Consider the following 22,995-nt stretch of genomic DNA (forward strand, 5'->3'; position numbering starts at 1 on the left):
TACGGCCAGGAAGTGGTTCTCAGACGGGTCGAGAGTTTCGCCACGAAAGGAGAATGACAGTTTTGACACAAACTGTCATCTTTAAACTTGTGTGTGTGCTTTAATTGTTTTAAAATCCTAATTATCCAGCTTATTTATGGGCTTTTAGTGGGGACGTTTTGTCAAACAAAAGTGCAACAAAACATGAGATCTACGAAGAAAATACTAGAAATTTGGGTAATTAAAACTGAAAAAAGTAAAGTGATGCTGGTTGATTCCTTAACATGATTTTTCCAGTAGGACTTAATCAAAATGAACATTTTAAACCTAAAAACCTTTTGCCTTTGTGTTTAATTTGATTCCAATGTAACAATAAAAGAAAATAAGAATTAAAGACTTTAATCTTTGTTTTTTTCCTTACATTTACACAAATTTTCTGCAATCGTGCTTGGATTTTCTAAAGTATAAAATCAAATATTTATGAAAGATTGTGAGAAACTTTTATTATCAATAAAGGCTTAAGTGACAGATTTTCATACACAGATACAGTCTTCTTAAAAGACAAAGGACAGTGAGATGATAAAGTATAAATTAAAAAAAAAAAACAACTAAAATTGGTAACATTTCAGACGGACGTTCTGGTTTTATTTCCCTGTATTCCTGTAAAATATTTTAATGATAAATACATTTATTGTGAATCTCTAATGCTCCAGTTTCAGACTCCTTTAATTTTAATTCCTAATATAACTGCACATGAGCTTTTTCATCTACTTTTCTGCAGTTTAATACATTTTTGTATTTATTTTAATTACCAGTTTTATTTAACCGGTGTGGTTGGTGAGGGTAGATGTGAAACAATGCATATAATCAGTAAATCTATGCACTATTTCACCTGTATTCTCATGTTACTGCATTTAAGCAGAAAAGAGAGTATTTACTGTTTTCCAAAACTGTTGAAAACATAAAACAGAAGGTAAGAAGTCTTTGCTTTAGCAGCAGTTTAGGAGTTTGGAGGAGGAATTTACTGAAAATATGGAAAAACTTTTAGGAATGAGAGAATTACTGCATTTCATAAGGAGTGTAGCCCTCAGTTTCTTTCAGTCCGGCCACAAATTTAACAGGAATAAAGTTAAAAAAATGAGGGAAATCACTTTTTATTATTTGTAACTGGCCTTGCTTAACATGCCAAACCTTATGCGGGCCACATGAAACAAACAAACAAACAAACAAAAAAATAAACAAACAAACACCATGAGTAGGCAGTTAAACTACCTTCAGGTTATCCTCAGTCAGTTCAGATATAAATATTTGTCCACAGCTGTCAGATATTAGCGAGCTCTGATCAGCAGCTCTGGTGAAGTGGCGGGGATGAAAACGTGCGGTTCTTCACTCTATGGTCGTCACAGTTCCATGTTTTGGTCTCACCCCCCACCTCGCTGGTTCCTCTGCTGTTATCTCTGCTGCTCGGCTGAGTGGGGGCTGTCCACGCTGCTGTACGGGGACAGGGAGGAGGTCGCGGGCCCTGAGGTTTTCCCGTCCTCCCCTTCTTCCTTCTCCACTTCCATCTCTGCCTCTTCTTCTTGTTCATCTCTTTGCGTTCTGAAGGCCTCCACTGAACCTCGGCCGTCCTCGCTGGACTCCTCAGATGCAGAGAGACCCTCCTCCGCCCTACCCTGGACCGTACAGACCCCCTCCTCGCTGGGACTCGAGCTCTCTCTGTCGTCCTCGTCAGGGGCAGATTCTCTGGACTGGCTGTGGTGCTTGACGTTGTAGCGCTGGTTCTGGAAGAACTTGACGATGGTGTGTTTGGGCAGGTCCAGCTGGGCCGACAGGGTGTGGATGGCCTCCTGGTCCGGGTAGAGTCCCACGTCTCCAATGAAGCTCTGCAGGATCCCCAGAGCCTCCAGGGAAATCTTCGTCCGGGACCGGGCCTTCTTTGTCCCTCCTCCTCCAAGGCCGGGACTCAACCCACGCTGCGACCCGTCCTCTGGGCTCTGCAGAACCGGCAGCAGCGGAACTGGCTGTGGGTCCTCATGAATGGGGGATGGCGCCATCAGAGCGGGGAGGGGTGGTCTGTGGAGGGGCTGTGAATAAAAAAACAATGTTTAGTTTATATAAGACACTAAAAACACAAAATTAACTCTTTCTCGAGTCTGTACTGGTAAATCTAAGAGATGATGACAGAAAACTGAGCCGATCTTTTGCAAAGATCCATTAAAAAAGTACTTTAAGCTGACTTTTGTTACAACTTTTTAAAATAATTTATAACCTTTACCAGATTTAATTGCAAATCCACAAGCAGTAAAGCACTATTTTTGCAAATTTAAACAAATTTTTTGTTTTGAAATTTTATTCCAAGCTCATCTTTTACAGAAACCAATTTATATGAGCAATTTTTGTATTGTGCAAGATTTTAAAAACACAAACTAGATATATTTATACATTAAATTTAGTTCAAAACATGCATATCGCTACATAAAATATAATCTTTAAAAGATACACTGCAAAATAAACCAAAGCTGGATGAAATTTTAACTGAAAAGCACACATTTTTGATGTAACAGCAATAATAAATAATGTATAATGATAATATATATATAATGTATCTGATAATGTTGGGGTGGCACACAGAATTTTTATATGAGGACACTGGTTCACATGGGAACATTTTTGTGAATACGCAAAAGCGTTTTATTGTTTCGGTCTTGCTTCTGTATGAAAATGGTGTTTTAGGAACTCCAAAACGATATATTTTTTAAATATCTTGAAACGCCACACTCGTGTTTTTGTGTGTTTCAGCCAAACACCTTCCAAAAACAACAATGTCACAGCCCCACCTCTTATCTGACCTGCCCGCTCCACACCTTGTTTCCTGTTTTAGTGTATTTTTGTTGCGGCGTTACAGCACCACATACAGGCCCGGCGTAGTTACTACAATGTTTCGGGTCATTTTTAGGGTTTCCGTGTGGATGAAGACAGTACTAGGAACGGTGACGTGTTTAAGAGGACTTTAGGGGATGTTTTTAGAAATAACAAATGAACAGGTTGTTTTGGAAAGCTGCATGTCTGTGCAGACAGGGTCTTAAATCTGTCATTCTTATCCAGGGAGACTAGCTTTAAAGATGTTTCCACTTAAATAAATGTTCAGAAACAATGGGCTCAGATCATTTCCAGGGGTGGTCACATTCAGTCAAAATAAACTGAGTGTAAGCATCATCCAGCTCCTTTTTTTTTCCATTTCTTAAATTTTTGTCTCGCCGGTTGCTTGTCTGACAGGTTGCTCTGCAGAGTCGGGCTGCAGGAGGAAGTGTGAATGACCAGCTTCCATCAACCACCAACATGCACGCTAAACTCCCAAATTCATCATACAAACAACCACACTACTAGAGCTTATTAACAGGGTGGGGTGGCCTGCACACCCAAACACAGGAATCCAACACTATAAATCTGTGGTCCATCAAAATTAAAGGACCTAAATAAAGATAATGGCAATTCCTTTTTTCTCTGCTTCAATAATTACAGGCTGTGTTGCTGAATAATATTGAGGTTAGGGCCAGACGGGGGAACATTTTGGTTTTGGGGAGAGGGTGGGATGGAGGAGTGTTTAGCAGGAAATGTGTGGGCTGGTCATTTACCACTTCTATTTTCAATGACTTATGGGACACAAACATGACAACGAGGAGGGAGGCTGAGAGGAGCAGGTGGTGGGATCACGCAGACAGAGGAACGTTTTCCTCACGACTCTCACACGCTGGTTTTCCCATTTTCTCGCTCATAAAACGCACAGATTTGTTTATTTTGCTCGGCTGCGGTCGAGCGCGGTTGTGTATTTTTAACATTCAGATACTTTTCTGCTGACTTTCCCCGCCACTGCACACAAACTAAATAAACTTGCGGGCCTGATCCATCGGAGCGTGTTTACCTGCGGCTCCGGGATGTGCAGGACCGTGTGGAGCCGCTCGTTGTGCTGCTGCCTGGACTCCTCCTCGTAGACCTGGTCCCTGTCGGCCTGCGGTAAGGCCAGGAACCTTCGAATGGTGCACAGGTTCTCCCACAGGGTGCGGTTCTCGGGACTTGGGCTCTCCTTCCACCTGAGCAGCTCGCACAGCCAACCCTGGAACATGAATGGGAGGATTTGTTCTATAAGCATCTCCTGAAACTACAGGGCTGTGCAAAAGTCTTGAGCCACCCCTTTGGCAGCCAGGTTTTCGTGTGATCATTTAAAGTTGTTTTGATCAATATTTTTTTAGACCTCATGAAGTTTTTCTTTGAATTATGGCCACTTTTTCCACTCATGTTCAGTTTGGTACCGGAACATTTTCAGATAAACCACTCAACTCTGACCTTTGAATCCTTCCTCCCTAAAAAAGCTCCTGTTAAGTGATTAAAAAAAAGAGGAGTTGAAAACATATCTCAGCACTTGTATCCTATGTGTCTTGAAAAAATGGAATAGGATGACAAAAAAAGAAGCTTTAGGACAGCTATCTACAGCAGATGAACAGTTGTTTTCAGCTAATAGGCTTGTTGCTGCTAAAACACTATTTTTATGTTATCTTATGTTATATGTTACCTTTGGTATGTCTGTAGATACAACCAATGAAAAGCAGATAATAAGTTATGTCCCTAAAAGGCTTACAAAACCATGTTGTTTTGTGTCTTTGTTAAGTGACCTGCTGTGTGTTGACAATGTTGGTTTATCCTTTTGGTATCAGTGCTTTTTAATGCTTTAATAATTCATAGTTTAGTAATAAATAGCTTAACAGCAACAATGATTCCTCTGAAAACAATCGGGCAGAACAACTGGACTAAAATGATTCAAGAGCAGCCTTTGTCTTTGGAAAAGCTTCTTAACCTTCAGAAAGTGTTAAGAAATTTTGATCAATGGCACTTAAAGGAGTACAAAAAGGTCTGGATCTGTGGAAGCTAAATATAGAGAAATAAGAGCTGGTTTGATGCATTTACACAGTTCTGTAAATCTACATTTTGGGAGTAAAGTTCGAACATGTCAATATAATAAGAAGTTGCAGTCAGTACCATTCATGTGCACTTTTAGGAAGATAAGATTGTAAGGAATAACAGCTACATTTTTGGCTAAATATCTGATTTTGAGCTTAGCTGAACTGGCGATAACATCAGTTTAGTCTGAGGAGCAGCGGAACTTGGTTTAGATCTGCAAAAATTTAATTCTAAAAAGAAATCATTACATTAACACACAACTCCAAAGCATGAAATCAAACCTAAAAAGGTTATCCTGAACTATATATAAATGGTGCAGTTAAAGAGTTTACTTCAGTAGGTTCCAGATATATTGATATGCAATTCTGAAATGTGGGTACGCACTCAATGTAAACAAAGCTGAAAACCACACAGAAACTTCAGTCACATGTCCTACATTATTATGCTGGCTGTAGTCTGTGTGGGTAAACAAAGATGGCGAATTCGGACAGGCGGCATTTTTGTAAAACCCTCTTGTAGACATTGTAAGCTTACTGTTTCAACTTAACCTGGGTTTTTATCTGCATACTTTACTCAACAAATCTGAGCGTAAATACGTACCAACACGTCAACATTGTTGAACTCTTCTGTTCAATCACTTCGGCTGTTTCCGTAAGTAAACAAACGCACGTAGTAGCTGGCAGCTATTTGCTTAATGTGAGAAATAAAAACGGGCGGATTGAATTTCTTAATTCATGACACATATTTTTTTTTAATGACACTGCAGTGAGTACCTTTAAGCAGATAAAGAACCCAATTAAATAAAAAAAGACAAAACAATTTGTCATTTATTTGAAACATTCGCTGCCAGAGTTTGGTGACACTCCAAGTCCATCGACACCATTAGTTTTAGATTAAGTTTAAGACTTTACCTTGGCTGTTTAATACGTTAACTTAATAATTTTGTAACTTTACTTTGGTGGAACAACTTGTGCACTTTGGGTTCAGTCTGTAGACAAATCTGACATTTTCTTTATATTTGAATGATTTCATAGCTTCTGTAGAATTTTGTCCCAGACTATGACACCACCACCACCGTGTTCTGTAGATGTTATAAGATTGAAGAAGTGGAATTTTATCATTTTATTTTACCAAATTAAAACCTCTTATTCAGATTTTTTTTCTTCAATTACAAAAGTTTTATTTAATTTTTTTTTCATATTTCAAAAACAACAACAACTGTTTCATAAGTGCTGGTCTTTTCATCAACTTTCAGTTATATCTGACTGCTTTTGTGGACTTTTTAAGTTTGCTTCATAAGAAATAAAAGACCAAATCGAAGAGTCTTGTCTCAATTGTTTCTGGGCTCCATTTATCTGCTTTCAGAACTGATTTTTTTTTTTTTTGTCATATTGTAAAATAAATCTTTCTATGGAGGGTCACAAACTTTCAAGCCCCATTGCACAAGTCAGCTTTGTACTCCAGTTCACACAAATAAAATTCTGTCGTGCCGCTTTGAAACCAAAAGCACAAAACGTTATTCCCCAAGAAGAAACGGGAACAGAAGGAAAATCTGAGATGAGTTGTGAGGATTCGTGGAGATTGAATTATCTCTGCTAGGCTGACCCAGAAGCTGGCAGCTGTTGTTTTTACACGCAGCCTTCAGCCTGGAAATTAATGATATTAATGTGATCGTCTCTCTGTTGTCTTGTCCAGCTTCTTCTGCATGTTTTGTCCTCCTGCGTCTTCTGCTTGGCTTTCTCTTGGTTATTGCGCGCCGCCGAAGGGGCAGCATTTCAACAAGATTATGTCTTCTTGATTAGTTTCACTCACTTTTAAACCCAATTACATCAGAGTTTTTTAAAAAGATCTGCTCAGTCAGGCTGTTTAGATTGGTGGTAAATGACAATACATATGATATGGAGGTAAGAACTTTAAACCTATAAAATACACCACAAGGGATCTGATAACAGTCACAAGACTATCATGTTTATGCTCGTGTCTGTTAGCATAATATCTTATGAACCAAGTAGTAGTAATGGTAGAAGTAATCATTGGATGTACATCTACAGATCATTGTTTCTTCTGTTTACATATACTTTCTCTCAAATTACGTAATTTAGTTAACAAAACGGATCATTTCACAAAGGCTAAAAGACTCAGGAAGACGCTGAAGTTTTTTTTTTTTTTCCTTTCATGATGTTTTCTCCCCCCTCAGAGCATGGCTCGGCTTTGATCTCGATCACCCGCATTGTTTATCTGACGATGCAGCCGTGATGGTACGCCACAGCGGGTAATCAGATACCCCACACACCCACACACAGTCGCACACCTCATCAGCTCCATCAAACATTATCAACTCAACTCGAAATTCTGCCCGATTGTGTAAAGAACTGTATAACAAAAGGCTTAGTGCGTGTAAACATGTTTTAGACAAGTCCAAAACATTTTATCTGCACATCTGTAGCAGGAATTATTTGTATTATCTCCTTTCTGAATGCATGTCTGGGCTTGAGCTTTGACAAGAACACTCACACAGCCACGCGCACTGAAAGATAGTCTGGTATTTGAGTCTCTTTGTCATAACAAAGTCAAAAACTGGCAAACTATTTTCTGGTTGTGACTAACCTGACTCTTATTAGCTGCCACCTTAGCGAACAGAGCCTGAGAGACCTTCGCCCTCTTCATCTCCTGCTGGATCTCCTCGTAGATCCCTGAAGTGATGTTCGCCAACAGGTCCAGCTTCAGCTGCAGCTCCGGGCCAGAAACGCTGCACTTCGTCTACGCAGGGTGAGAAACACAGGAGCTGAACTGAGGAAAGCTTTTATGAAAGAACAAACCCCCCCGTAAAAAACAAGAGAGAATTAACTGAACCAGAGCAGAACGGGTAATTATAAAAGTTTAAGAATTCGTTAGCATGACAAAAAAAAAAAAGGCACAGCTGCAACACAAACAGTAACATATTTTCAACACAAAGTCTGAGGTTGGTGCTCCTGTGATGTGGTCCAACTTTTCCTACAGTAAGGCTCAGGAATGCTCATGTAAAAGCTTAAAACAAAAGCTTCACAAAGAAGAAAAATCTGCCCCTTTTGTTCCCAACTTGCGTTTGAACCACGGTTTGAATTCGTCCCTGCAGAGTGGACGGACGCGTGCGTACCTGTGTGTGCCTCTGCGTGTTGATGGGGCTGGAGATGGTGGAGTGGTTGTGGTTGGTGCTGGTGCTGCGCTCCCGCTCCTCCTGGTAGATGCGGTCCCGCTCGGCCTCGGGCAGGTTCAGGAAGTTCTGCATGGCCTTCAGGTTGACGAGCAGCGACTGAGATGCTGAGCGGGGATCTTCCTCCTTCCGAAGGATCTCAGACAACAAGCCCTGCAGGAAACAAAACGTTACCTTTTTTTTTAAAAAAAAAAACAAGAACATCTTATTTATTCAGATTGGAACTTAATCTCCATTTACCTGAGTGCGGTTGAAAGCCACGCGTGCGAACACAGCCTGGGAAACACTGGCCCGTTTCAGTTCGTTCCTGACTTGCTGGTAAATGTCAGAGGAGACTTCAGCTCCCGAGCAGCTGAGGCTGGGGTCTGTAGCGGCCCCGGAGACCTTACAGGTCCGTGAGATGGGGGGGTGGTTGAGAAACTGCTGGTTGACTCCCGGCGGGTGCTGGTGGGCGAGCAGGCGGCTGACTGCCAGCTGCTGGTTGATGAGGTGGGCCATGGCGAGCTGCTGACGCACGAGCTGCGGGGAGAGCTGGGGGGGCAACAATCCGCCGTGGCCCAAAAGGGTCGGAGCCTGAGGACGCAGGGGGGGTCTTGGGTGGTTCTGGCCTGCAGGATGAGGAAGACCGTGAGGCTGCGCAGGGGTCTGAGCATCCCCGAGGCCGCTCTTGGGAAGGGATACAGGGCTGCCCAAGGAGCCCAAATGATTGGAGGAGGGCAGGAGAGACAGAGGACGATGGTTGAGGAGGCTCAGGTCCAGATCCCTCTCCACTGCATTAACAAACACACGCATTAAAGTTTGCCTTCTTGCATTTTACACTCACTGATAAAAAGGTTCATTAAAAAGTTGAGGAAACATTCAAACAGCTCCACGCCCAACTAGTTGCTGCATCATTTCTGGAGGCGAATTTAAAAAGGCCAATTTTTCTTGTCAGCAACAGAGAAATTAACATGTTTCACTGATTTGGCCGCAGAAATCACCACTAACAGGTGATGCACGTACCTTTTATATCAGACTTCTCCAGTGAGGACCAAATCTTCTCAGCATATTCACCTGAGGGACACATGTCACACTGTTAGTCTACAGCTAAACACACCAAAGCTGGTAAATTCATTAATGCTTGTGTTTAGAAAATATGTGTCAAAGTAGTTTTTGTTAACAAGATTCCTTACAGCAACCGCACTGATGTTTTTTGATGTTTCTTTGTGCTTTTTTAGAGGCTGTTGAATGAGCTCATTAAAAAAAAAAAAATCTTTAATAGTGTGAATGCTGATTCAGCAAAACAAAGGACTGAGTCAGCATTCACTATACTGTTTTCCTTTTTTTTTATTTGTCTCTATGTTTAACTACTTCTGATTACTTTGTGCCATTTTAACAATCCATATATCAAAATGTTCAGCTCATTTAGGACATGGGTGCTGTGCTTTTTGTTGTTTTTGTTTTGTTGTTTTTTTAAAATACTTGAATAGATTTACAGATATTTTCCCCATAGGAGTACAACGTCTTTGAAATCCGCTTCAGCACTTTGGGTCATTTTTTATCTTTATATGCTACTGTTAGCTTCTAGCCAGCCTTTTGCCCCTTTTAGCTTTAACAACTCAGTTTCAGCTTCTTCAGTCGTTCAACACTCAGCAAACAGATAAATAATGCCACTTGGAGTCTACATATTTTGTGTTCTAGTAAGAGAACAATACTTCCTCTTTTTTTTAATGCTTTGAACTTGGTCCCTGTTCTGCTGAATTTTCAGTCCGTCCACTCGTCTCCGAAGAAATCTGCCTTTTATTATGCGTACTGGCTGTGGCTGAGAGCCACATTTACTGTGATTTTCTGATTTTTACCTTCTCCGTGTGCGCTGGAAGTGTAAAACCTCTTATTCCTATGTGTGTATGTGTGTGTGTGTGTGTTGGGGAGGTACTGCTGTTTTCCATTAGGAGTTAAGAGCATTTAGTTTTGTCATGTGTATTAAAGATGACGTTAATGTGAACCATGTGTGACAGTTCCTTCCTACTGAGAGCCGTCACTGACAGATTAGACACATAAAGGCCGACACAAACGTTCATACACATACAGGGGGGTGGACAGGGGAGTTCAAAAACATCCCCGAATGAAGGCAGCCGGGCAGGTGAGTCATTAGCTTGAGATGTGACAAGCAGTAAGTGTTGGTTTCAAAAGTGTCTGACAGTCGTCACCTGTGCGGGTTTTCATTAGGAGCAAACAGTGTAAACAGCCGAACACTGGAGGGGAGGCAGAGTTGGACACACAGAGTCAAAGTTTGAAACATGACAGCAGGGAGACGCTCAACTCCAAGTACACAAAATCTGAAACGCACAAGGTCTTTTTATAAACTACGACATGAACCATCGTGTCCTCCTGATGTCTGTATTCTGGTTTGGCTTTTTGCTTCTTTGTATATCCGTCTGTCTCCTGGTCTGATTAGGTTTGATTCTTTCTCCTTTTCTCGTGTCTCGTGTTTAATATTTGTTTGCCTCTCAATAAAAATGTTTTGTTTTCACTTTACTTCCTGTTTTTAGTTCGGTACAGCTTCACTTCCTGTTTTTGCCTCGTCATACGCCTGGTCTCAATATGTTCATTTATTTTTTATTTTTTATTTTTTTGCGTGTGTGAGTCTAAACTCCTTTGTTCAGTCCATTATCCTCATTAGGTTTTCCTAGTTCCTTTAGCGATTCATGTTTTTGTGCATTTAGATTTAGCTTTAATTTATTAGCTGTAGTATTTTTGGAAAGTCTGAAAAAAGTGAACATTGTTCCTTTGGTGGGAAAAAAGGTCTTTCCACAAGTTTCATCCCCAGTTTGACAATAATTGTGTTACTGAATCAGTCTAATGATCCTGTGTGTCTGCTCTGCTCTGTAATTAAAATATAATATTGGTAGTGGGGTTTTCTTCATTTTGAACAATGTGTACTGAAAACACAAGTTCACTGGATGAGAGTTCATCTCTAAAAGAATCAACAGTCTAAAAAGTTTATTTAAACTTACAAAAAAACTCAAGTTTTAGAGTTGTTAGAGTTTTTTCTTTTTAGTAATAAAGTCTGTTATAAAGAAAATATTAAAGAAACTTTAAACCAACCATCAAAGAGTCTGAATTCTGATTGTTCACTTGTAATAAACTACATGTTTTAGATGAAATGTGCGTTTTAAAAAACTTTTAAACTACTACATTCAGAAACATGTTTTCACTTACAGTTCTTTGGGATCATTAGGGACATCATTTTAAACATCTCAGGGTCAATATCAATATAATTCACAATTTTAAAAAGCATCCTATTGCCACTTTATTGCTCTTGAAACAAATTTAGCTGAAATGAGTTCAAATTAAGACGCCATTGAATGTAAGCACACGCACACTGCAGCTAATTAACAGCATTGTTCTGATAAAACTTCGCCTGCTGTTCTCTGACAGCCAACAAATATTTGCACCATCGATCTGCAATTACAGAAAAGTGGGTTCGCTTCCCACCGAGCAGAGGCTCGTGCTACGCTCAGGCATCGCTCAAGCTTTACTGAGATTTAAAAAAAAATAAAAAATGAAAACACGACTTGAGCTTCACCGGCTGTCCTACGGTGCACTCAGAGGTTCTGAGGGGGTAATAACGTGGGCGTAAAATGGAAGAGGTACCTTTGATGCGCTTGTATCGCTTGTACCAGCGTCCAAACTCGTGGCATTTGGAGGTGGAAACATTGGCGTAGTAGGAACTGTTCACGATCGCAGAGATCATACTCTGAAAGAGAATGTTTACACTTTTTTTAGAAAAAGAGGAAAAACAATGTCACTTGGAGACTATTCTAGCTACTATAATACATGTTATTTTTTTTATATATATAGATTTAGGGTCACATGACCAAAAACAGAAGAAAAGAGTTAGATTTTCACTTTCTAATTTCCTAAAACTCATTTGTTGTAGATGTTTACCTGCAGATTTGGCTGAGGAGTTTCAGCCATCTGAGCCTGGATGATTGTTCTGTTCCAGAACCGAATGTCTCAGCAACTCACTGCTGATTTATTAAACCACAATGCACCTCCCTCCCCCCACCCGTTCCCTTTCCTAATATGAGCTTTGGTCACTTCCATGGAGCAGGAGATGCTCAAAACTCAACATGGGAAACGCCAAGGATGAAAACTCACATGAGTCAGGCTGCAAATGCACACCACCCACACGCTTCCCCTAATCACTAATTACATCATGACGAAGTCTTGTGTATAAATCACAAGTCAAAATGACACACTCGAGTCTTAATGACTGCAGGGTGTGTGTGAGCAGGATAATTGAGGTGTGCGTGCTTGCATCCTTTCCCGTGGGATGGTATCAATATTTGCGCGTGTGACTGAGTCAGATTACATACTGCACTCAGTGTGTGGTGAGCTGATGATGAAACGTGTGTTTAGAGAAAACACTCAGCAGCATCTCGGCCATCTTCGCTCGCACATTCGGCTGTCTGCATGTCTGACACGGGGACAAACTCGAGAAATTCACATTTTTTCTCCCATAAAATGCAAGAACGACCCACTCGTTAGCTTCTTGGAATATCTGATCGGGTTTTCTTTTAAATCAATTTGTGGTTCCAAATAAGTTTTAATGTCAAATGTGAACTAAAAACAGCATCGTGCTACTGTGAATGTGATAATTATGACTACAAATGATTACAGATGCAGCTTTTGGATACTAAAAAATGCATAGAAACATTAAATGAAAAGGGCAAATATTAGAAATATGTGCTTCATTTGGAGTATTCAGGACCTAATTCATAAAAAAACAACAATTAGTTGGTTATTTTCACAGTAAAAAAGGGTCCAAAAACTCTTTAATACTGAACATTTCTGATCCAGTGCTTTTATAACATCACTTGAACTCTGCCCTCTCTGAATAAAATCGCTCAGACTGATTTTAGGAGGTCTGATTTGTGGCCGCGCAGCAGTTACCTGAGACAGAGGACACTCCTTTGCCAAAGCGCTCTGGTTGGTTTCTCTGAGGAGCTCTTTGAGGGCGTTTCTCACGGTGGCGTGGCTCCACTGATCCGACGGCAGCTCCTCCAGTCGGGAAAAGCTGCAACAAAATCCTGTTTTTAATTCTCCGTTTTTACAAGCAATGAAGAAAATCTCACACGTTCTGTGTTCTGACGTTAGTGTATAAAGGAAGTGATTTTAAAAACGCAAAAATTGTACTCCTTTTCGAGACATTTCTTCCTACGCTTATCTAGCTTTCCATTTAGGTAACTTTGACTAAACTATAACAGCAGTTCTCAATCTTACCTGCCATTCTGTTAACCTTTTTTGTTTTAAATGACTTTGCCTCTTTGGCTATCACAGCCAGCATGTGTTATATGTATGTATGTAAAAACATTTCCATCAGCCACAGGAATAAACTGCAAAAACCTGCAAGACTAAAAGGCCTAAAATGAATGCTCTTTTATGAAACCCAGATGTATTTGAGTCTGAGCTGATTGCTACTGTTCATCTTTATGAGAAATGTAAAAAAAAAAGTCACAATTTTGAAGGATTGTTTAGTTTGAAAACAATCATACTACAGTTTTAATAATTAGCTGACTGACTTGTATAGTTTATTTTTAATTAAATCACACACACACGTAAATAGCTGACCTGTGCAGGAGGATCCTCAGTGTGACCATGTGGTAAACATCCAGCAGCATGTCGGCCACCGTTGCCTCTGGAGCATCAGTCAAGTAGTGGATGGGCATCGGCTTCCATCTTCCCACTTTAATAATGCCTGCAGAACACACACACACGCACACTGATCATTGGCTCTTTGGAAGTCTGTTCATGTTTCTGTGTTTTCTAATCAAAATAAACTTGTGCTGTCAATTCAACTCTTCTGGCCTTGGCGCTTCATCTCCAGCCGAACACTCTTGGCCTTCATGCGACCCTTGACTGGAAGTGAAAATCTAAACAGATATAATCAAATTAGGATCTCCTAAATCAAACACAGACTCCGTCTAGCCTTCAACTGCCATCCTCAATCATATATGTGTGTGTGTGTGTGTGTGCGCACTGCGTGAGGATGGTGGTGATAGGGGTATGAGAACAAAGATGGCTCTTGTTGGACTCTTCAGTTGATTAATCAGAGGAGAAATATAAAAATCAGAGCAGCATTAAAGGGGCGAATCAAGCTTTGAATGCGAGCAGCGTTTAATGCTGACGTGTCGGGGGGGAGCACTGAGGTCATCATTTTGTCTTACGGCAGCGTTTCTGCTCATTACTGCCAGTACAAGAATAAAAAAATTCCCATTTTACAAGCAAACTGGCAGCTAACTCCAGAGCCGAAACAAAACATTCGAACAGCTGAAGCCCTTAAATATTTTATCTGTATCTGATGGTCCACCACTTGGTAAAACTGCATAATAAATAAATAGAATAAAGAGTCATCTGGCTCAGAAACAGATAACAGTCCCCCTTTCTGCAAATTATACCTTCATAATAAATATTGCAACTATAAAGAAACAAGGGCACACATTGTTTTTTTCTGCTCCTAAAAGAATCTCCTTTATTACTGAACATCTTTTTCATTAAATTCAACAAGTTTCACATCCTGTGAAGCAGATAGTGCTGTTATAATTTGACTGCTTCATTTGAGAAACCTGTTTCTGTAAGAATTACAGACTTCCGCAGGTAAAGACGGGAGCATCTTTAAGCACTTAGGAAGGATTTCAGAGGACAACAGAATGGTTTAAACTTCTATGTGTTTAAAATAAGATCTTTAAATTACTTGATAAGGTGTGGGCCGTTTATGACAGCCAGTTGTGGTGTTTAAATAACCTATTTTAGGAGATAGTATGTCCAGCTATACGTCCAAAACAAACCAGTACGTTAAATTTGGTTTGCTTTTTTCACCTACCGAGGCACCTATAAGCTCATATAAAACCCAAAGCAGTGACTATAAACTGCAATAAGAAAGAGCTACTTTTTATTTTGCCCTAAAGAAAAAGCTCAGTGTGAGTCTTTTAAGAGTTTAAAAATACTCATCCAGTCAAAGCTATGCAAGATGCAATTCAATCAGGGAAGAAAATAGAAGAGACTCTGTATAATTTTGGTCGCAACCACACTGGAGGGGAAAAAAAATGCACGACTCTGGCCAGAAATTATTTATTTGAAAAGAAAAGGCCTATTTTTCTGAACAAAACCTAGCTATTTGGGAGAGGCGAGGGGGGGTCGCAGGGCGTTGGCCACTTGGTTAGAGTGCCCTGTGTTTACGGGACACACCAGGAATGTCAAACAGCCATATTTATGTGTGTGTGTGTGTGTGTGTGTGTGCCATGTGCACGTGTCTAAAGGTTGTTGTTTCTCATGAACTGCACGATATCAGCTTCTAGTTCCGATCTCAGACTGATGGGAACACACGAGGAGATAAGAGGGGTAAGGAAGGCAGACAAATTTATCTCCAAAATACCTTCCCTGCTTCCCTGATGTCTCCGGTGCTCACTGCACCCACACATCTGGGCACCAATCACGCTCCGTTCAACTTTTAATAATTAAGGGCTCATCAGTTATGCCACAGAGGCAAGAAAGCGAACAATAACAGAAGGCTTTGCGCCTAAACTAAGATGGACGGATGTTTTTTTTTATTGGTTCAAATACTGGAGCCAGAACCGGCCTGGTTGTCAGTCAAGCAGATGTGCATGAAAACACATTTCCCTTCAGCGTTCATGTTGGTGGAGCGGTAATCCTCCCAGCAGCTACCGAGGACAATACAAGCTGTGTCTTCAGATAATCAGAACCAAATGTTCTGAACTGAAAACAGATCAATTATTAAGTCAGAAATGTCTGTTAGTTCATCCTGACAGTCACTGGATTCATCTCGAGCTAATAGAAACCAAAGTTCGGAGCTGAATTTGGTTTCCTTCATGTCAGAAATCAGATGTTAATTCTTTCTGCCCTCATTCATTAAACACAGCTTCCATCATCAAGAAACTCATTTGACTGAAACTCTGAGTTTTAAAGATTTGTTGCGAGACTTCACTTAAAATAAATTAAAAACACAAACCTATATGCTGAACTTTCCACACAATATGAGTGTCAAAAGTTTGAATGAAGGATAGGATATACTTTGAGCTGAATGCTGACTCAGCATAGCTTCATAACTTCTTCTGTACATTTTTTTACATTCAAGCTATATCCACAGACCATTTTAGCCTATATCAAAACATTCGGCTCAATCAGGAATAGTTTGCTATGATTTTTGGTATGTGCAGCTACTATTTAACTTCATTCACATCAATTTCTCTTATAGAAACACATTAAAATATTTTCAATTTCTTCAAAAAAAAACCCTGAAATCTTTATTTTGTCTTCTTATCTTATCTCCTTTTAGCTATGGTCTTGCCAATTTTAGTTTTTAGTTACTTTTTTTCTTTTAGCCAATGTGTTGCCAATTTTAGCTGTTTGCTAATTTGTTGCTAATTTTAGCTCTAAGCTAAGGTATTGCTAATTTTTGCTCTTAGCTGTTATGTTGCTGATTTTAGCTTTGTGCTGCTTGTTTTAACTTATTTCAGCAGCCATTCGGCACTTAATGTAATGTTCACTTTTGTTCATTTTTATACGGTTTTTAAAATGTAAACAGCCGAACCTTCACCCTACTTACCACGCGCCTGAACTGCTGAGCTGTGAGAGTAGCCGAGGGCCACTAGCGCCGTCTCTACCAGCTGCGTGAAGAGGACGTCTTTACGAACCAACACGAACTCGGCGTGATGGTCGCCGCGGCCCTCGCAGTCGCCGGCCGCCTCCGCGTGCTCCACCACGCAGTAGACCGGGATCATCAGACCTGGAACGACAACAACGGAGTCCAGGTTACTGCAAACCAGATCCACCAGACCCATCAGATCCACCAGACCCATCAAATCCACCAGACCAAAGGTCACATGGCACCTGGATGTTCAGGTCAAGATTTTCCTGGTTCTTGTTTAGGAAGAAAACTTTATAAACCAATCGTCGTCAGATTGTCAGTAAAGCTCCTAAAATGACTTTCAAACTAATAATTTACCAGAAGTAAAACCATGTTGGTAATGAGAGGCGTGACGGCCTTTTCTATCTGGGCTTTTAGGACACGTGTCGGAGAACCTGACCTCTCTATTTATGAAACCAATTTCATTCTTGCCATCAGTTTTCAAGCAGTTTGCCCAAAATGTGCAAATCTGCTTAGATATTTCAGTAAAATATACATATTTATGACTTGTTCAGGGATTTTTGAGCTCTTGTCTTCAGTTTTCTGTGGTTTTCTTTAGATGTCCACACAGACGGCAACACATTCGACTGTTCAGTGTCGTCAGCTGCTTGGTGGTCTTCTTGTATGGAGCTGCTTGAATGTAACTCATGAGATTATACGAGTGCATTTGTGTTTGAACCACATATTAAAACCCACATGGGATGAAGCTTGTTTCTAGAACCACTGTTTAAGTGTTGCATGTAGCTCTCAGGAACAATGCCACGACTCCAGTGGTGAAACCGGTCCCTAGGCATCGGTCTGGACTTGTTATTGGGCAAACGCTGAGAGCTCCTAACTGCGGAGCTGTTCACACCCATACAGTCCAACACTGCGTCCCACAGGAGTTGTTAATTAGCGAGCCATCAATCCTTCTGACGAGAACGGGACACGTCGGCCCGAGCCAAACCACAGCAGCACCAGGCACGCTATCGGCCAATAACCCGACCGCTCGGTGAGAAGGGCGGAGGGAGGCCGAATATGGTCGTGTGTGTGTATGGTTACAGTGTTTGTGTGATGATGCATGATGATGTTTTCAGCATGAGAGAACAACCGGCATCTCAGCGCGAATGATTTCTGCGAGTCGAGTTCACACACACCGCTCCAGAGTGTGTGATGGTGTTACGAGCTCCCAGTGTGTGTGTGCCGTAAACACCACCGTTATCCACTTGTCCCTGGCAGAGTCGAATGTGTTGACTTCCACTAATGAGTGGTCTTTACACTGATGGTAAGGGGTCGATTTGCACATCCAGATGTACAGATGTACCCATCATCCACTTTTGACTTTCTATAAGAGAATAATTGGCTGTTTTAACCTGCTGAACAGCTGTTTCTGGAAGAAAACACTTCAGTCGCATGAAAACAATTTAAAGTAGATTGTTTTTTAGAACTGTCTGTGATTGGATGTACAAATTGATCTTGTTGGCAGGAATATAAAAATAAGTAAAGCGTTAAGTTCAGACTACGTTTTATTAAGATACAGAAACACGTAGAAATTAGGAAAAACTTTGAAGGATATACTAAACTATACACTAAACAGATGTTATTGAAACGCCCAGCTAATAATTGGATGTTCATCACCGGTCGATTATCTTTTGGAGTCAACCTGAATAAAGATGACAGCCACAGCAAACTGGCCTTGGCAAACACATAAATGGCTACAACTCAGTCAGTTTTACAGGTACTGAGCTAAAATTTGGTGTGGAAGTAGCCAAGAGTCATAACCAACACATACTTTGAGGGCTAATGGCTCGCATGAGGTCTAAGTTTAAAACTCTGGCATGCAAGGCGGCAACGAGCAACAAGCTTTACAGTCAAACTGTGTAAACCATCTCAGTTAATATATACAGTTAACATCCAGACTATCTTTATGCTGTTTAGTTTTTATGGTGTTTCTTTTGTCTCAGTTGCTATTTTTACTGTATTGTCTTCTTTTTCTTGCCTGTGTTATCTTTTGTTCTCCATTAGCATGGGAATTTCCCCAGCTGGGGATCAGTAAAGTGCCTTCTTATCTTATATTTCGAGTCAACACGTTGTCTACTGACCAGCCTGTAGACTCATGTTCACATAATTCTTTTATTTCCATTAAAAATAAATCAGTCAAGTTTGTGCCTGATCAGTTTGCTATGATTTAAAGTAATCAAGTGAATACGCAATGGCTGCATCTTGGGTTTATATGTTTTTGCGTTATACTTTCAAATTAGAAGATTATTTTTCCCAAATCGGACTTTTGAGGTAAACAGAAAAAAAGACATAAGTGGTCAGAACTAGATGTTAAACTCCGATGAATATATTTCAGCAAATGGCGTTTTGTTAAAATAAATGCACTGCTATTTAAATATGTCAGTATTTTTTTTTTCCATGCAAAAATCTACATTTAAATATACATAAAATATAAGCTATTTACCTTAATATGCACAGATCAAACTGCATTTGAGCACAACTTCTGCTAAGTTTTACAAATTTAGAGGTTTTGAACAGTGGCGCTTGGCAATAAAGAGGTGAACAATCATTCTCCAAGCCATGATGCTTTTTATTTCAGCTATAGTGAGCTGATACATGCAGCATCAGCTTCATTCAAGCTGATGTTTGCGTTTCAGGAACCACTCGTGTGTCGACGCCTCACCTCCTAACGGTCTCAGCGGCGTGCCGCCGTTCTGTCGGATTGTTGGGTGTGCCGGGCTGCCGTTCACCTCCAGGCGGCTCATCTTGCACTGCGGGGGGCCACTGGAGGCTGGGCTTTCCCCCTTCGCCCCTCTCTCCTCAGGACTGGCACTGTCCTGACGCCTGGGGCTCTCCGTCCCCCCTCCTCCACTCTGCTCCATCCCTCTGCAGACCTCCAGAGGAGCACCCAGCGTAGGGTGGGAATCTGAAAAAGGAAGCACCATTCAGCATGTGACCAAGACTCAAAAATGGCATTTTCTTATCATATCTAAAGCTTTCTTCGGCATCAATAATCCGGACATGACAAAAAACAGTCTGTAGGTTTATTTATCTGCTCCAACAAAAGCGATTTTATTCATTCCCTCTCCGGTAAATCCAGCTAAGACTTTTCTTTGTTATTTACATAAAAAGGAGTCATGGACGGCCACAGCAGACTAAATACAGACCTGTTTATTATCCCGTGTTTAGACACACAGCAGTACACAACAGGTTATAATGAAAGATGTGAAGGCATTTAAGGCGTGTATGAAACACTATAACAATGCACTCAGTGAACTGTAGTTATGGATACAAATAAATAAATAAAACTGCGCTCTGAAGAAAAAAATAGTCATTTTGAGGCGTCTATATTTGTCCTCTTTTACACGCCTTGATTCGAAGTCTAAATATATGCCTATATACGTTTTGTAAAACTGTCAGTCAGTGCGCTAACAGATGTTTCCCCCCCTTCTTTGTGTCTTTAAATTTCCCCGACAGATTTCACAGGGTGATGAGGCTTAATTTACATACTTTAAACTCTGGAATAAATTGTAAAGCTGAGTTTGTATCATAGAGAAAACCCTCACAGTTTAAAGGTAACGTCTACAACCCCTTCTTTCTTCCTTCTCAGCAGGACTTTGTGGTTTGTTGAAGGAAACACTTGAGTGTGGCGTTTACTCGGATGTGGAAACCCTCGTATGAGTCTGTATTGAAAAGGTTTTATCAAATATAAGGTCCTGTAAGTTGGTGGACTTGATATCGATCACCTTTCCCAGGTAGGTGGTCATGTTTTTGCCTGTGTCTGTGTCTGTCTTCCAGCAAAATATCCCACAACCCACTGCGCAAATTTTAACATTTTACAGATATTGACTTAAAATTTGTTGTGGTAGCAGCCGAGATTGATCCCCAACACAAATTCTGGATGTTGACAGACGGCGCCAAAGCTTTAAAGATGTTACCATTAATCATTTGCAGTTGACTCTGTTAGCAGAATATCTCCTGAACCACACAGAAATGATTGTTACTCAGTCAGTTTCTCAGCTGCTAGCCCGATATCTGTAAGTCATTCTCAACCTGCAAACATTTTGTATGTTACTGGTTATGTTTAAAGTCTTTTACATCTAAAACAAAGCAGAACCCAAAAGGCTAAATGCTTCATTTTATTCTTCCTAACCTCGGCTTTGCATGTTTGTCCTTCGCCGATGTTTCCAGCGGTAGGACAATAAGAAGACAGCAGAAGCACGTGAATCCGAGCCCAGAGCTAAACCTGGTTTCCCTACACGTGTGACAAATTTAAATCAAGCTGCTGAGTTAGTTAAATCAGTTCAGGAGCTGAAAGTACAGCCAAGTGGTAAAATCGAGGTGGAATTTCTCATTTTGTGCCCTTTTTAACGTAAAGATCTGAATATAGTTAAATAATCTGATGGCTGTAGTTTTAATGAGGAGGTGCAGAGCAGAGAGGCTTACAGACAGGCATGTTTTGAGGTGTTATTAGCACATTACAGTCAAGTGTGTGGCTTCTTTTATGGTCAATTTCCCCTCAGAAATGTCCTGCCTCTAATGTTACTCTCCAACAGATGTTACATCACTGAGAGACCACCAGATAATGCTGCCGATCCCCTCCCATCAGCGTCCCTCTGGGTGCAGCTGTCCATCCATCCCACGGTGCCTCTTCCAATTCGCAGATCAATCCTTAATCGTGATTTAATGACCCAATCCAAAGCCTAAAAAACATCTGAAATGTCTTAGGAAGAAAGATTTCCCCTCAATTCGTCCAAGCACATTAAAATGTTCTCATTTTATTCCTCAGCACAGGTTTCATGTAGCTCCGACAGATGACAAACTGCATGTGTACAAAGTGCTCTCTCTCTCTCTCTCTCTCTCTCGCTCAGCTTGAGTTTCATCTGCTTCTAATAAACACGTTTTCAGAATATTTGGGATAATGGATTATAATCGGCCCCCCTTCCCTCCTTCATATTTTTTTTCCCTCTAACTCGAGCAATTATCAAGCCATTAATGAGGAGACATAAAATGCGGAGAAGAAAAGGAATGATTGTGGTGTTTGAAGGAACAGAAAACAGAAAACATGGTGATTATTGTTGCATATGAAATCAATCTGACTCGAGTTAAAGGGACGGTTTTAAGTCGGAGCTTGAAAGAGTCACACTGAGTGAGTTGTGCAGGTCTGAATTGCCCCCCTTTTGACCTCTGACCCCTTAAACAAACCAACCTGCAACGGCTGTTTTAACAATCACAACCGAGTCATTTCAGAATAAACTAGTTACTTGAAGAAACTTGGAAAGAAAATGACAAAAAATGTTGAGGCTACGTGTTCAGCTAAGATGCAGAATATTATAAATGACACCCAGAAACTATTATCAGGACAAAAGGCTGCATTTTAATCCATGTTCTGACTCAAAAGCTGCTGATTTCTGGGGCAGGAAAAAATATTCTGCCTCCAAAAACATGCTGAATGAGACTTAATGTTAATTTTTAAAAATTGGATAACAGACTGACTTAGAAAAACAGGGGAAAAAAATTACACAACTAGAATTCCTAGTGCTCTTTAAACATCACTATAAACAAATAAATGCATCATTAATCTGAGCAATACATGTCTGTTTACATTTCTGTTGTTTTTAGTGGTCAATACTTCTGTTTTTAGCATTTTTTATTGGCGTACATGTCTTGTTTCTGTATGTTTACACTTCTTTTACATATAAAAAACCTCATTTGTCTTGTTTATGAATAGTTTCCAATCACATTTTTGTTGCCCCTTGTGTAGCCTTTGGTAAAGTTAGTTTTGACTCATAATTTTCACTGCTACTTTCTGTACAAACTCTGCTTCACAGATTGCCACCACATTATTGGAAATACAAAGTTTCCACGTCAGGAGGCAAAAGATTGTGCCTCCTCTTTTTAAACATCAACTAAAACAGGACTTTCAGGATAAAGAAACTGGAGGTTAATATCAGTAATGTTTAAAAATAAAAAAAGGACCATGCTATCGACTCCAGTTTCCCCAAACACACATCAAACCACATGAAGCGACGCATTCGGTGGGCCTACAAGAGACCACACACTCCCAGCAGAGACGCCATCCGCTTTACAAGCGCACATGGAGGCCAAATGTCACATGCTGGGTAGCCTCTCACCGACAACTCACGTAGAAAATGTACACAGGCGCGAAAATGCCGAGTTCTGATCTAAAGGGTCC

General features: G+C 40.5%; 1 protein-coding gene across 1 annotated transcript in view; it reads right to left on the bottom strand.

Moving 5' to 3' along the window:
- Positions 1 to 465: 465 nt before the first annotated feature.
- Positions 466 to 22,995, bottom strand: part of LOC108246767 (DNA-binding protein SATB2) — a 25,485-nt gene continuing 2,955 nt past the window's right edge. Inside the window, exons 2-12 of the mRNA XM_017434477.3 lie at positions 19,483 to 19,725; positions 16,740 to 16,919; positions 13,745 to 13,871; positions 13,067 to 13,190; positions 11,765 to 11,867; positions 9,131 to 9,181; positions 8,369 to 8,898; positions 8,072 to 8,281; positions 7,543 to 7,695; positions 3,902 to 4,093; positions 466 to 2,063 (exon numbers count right to left, since the gene is read on the bottom strand). Coding sequence (XP_017289966.2) covers positions 1,431 to 2,063; positions 3,902 to 4,093; positions 7,543 to 7,695; positions 8,072 to 8,281; positions 8,369 to 8,898; positions 9,131 to 9,181; positions 11,765 to 11,867; positions 13,067 to 13,190; positions 13,745 to 13,871; positions 16,740 to 16,919; positions 19,483 to 19,725 — 2,546 coding nt within the window. The 3' untranslated portion in view covers positions 466 to 1,430. The remainder of the gene's footprint in view (positions 2,064 to 3,901; positions 4,094 to 7,542; positions 7,696 to 8,071; positions 8,282 to 8,368; positions 8,899 to 9,130; positions 9,182 to 11,764; positions 11,868 to 13,066; positions 13,191 to 13,744; positions 13,872 to 16,739; positions 16,920 to 19,482; positions 19,726 to 22,995) is intronic.

The sequence above is a fragment of the Kryptolebias marmoratus genome, linkage group LG23, assembly GCF_001649575.2.
Source record: "Kryptolebias marmoratus isolate JLee-2015 linkage group LG23, ASM164957v2, whole genome shotgun sequence".
NCBI classification, from domain to species: Eukaryota; Metazoa; Chordata; class Actinopteri; order Cyprinodontiformes; family Rivulidae; genus Kryptolebias; species Kryptolebias marmoratus.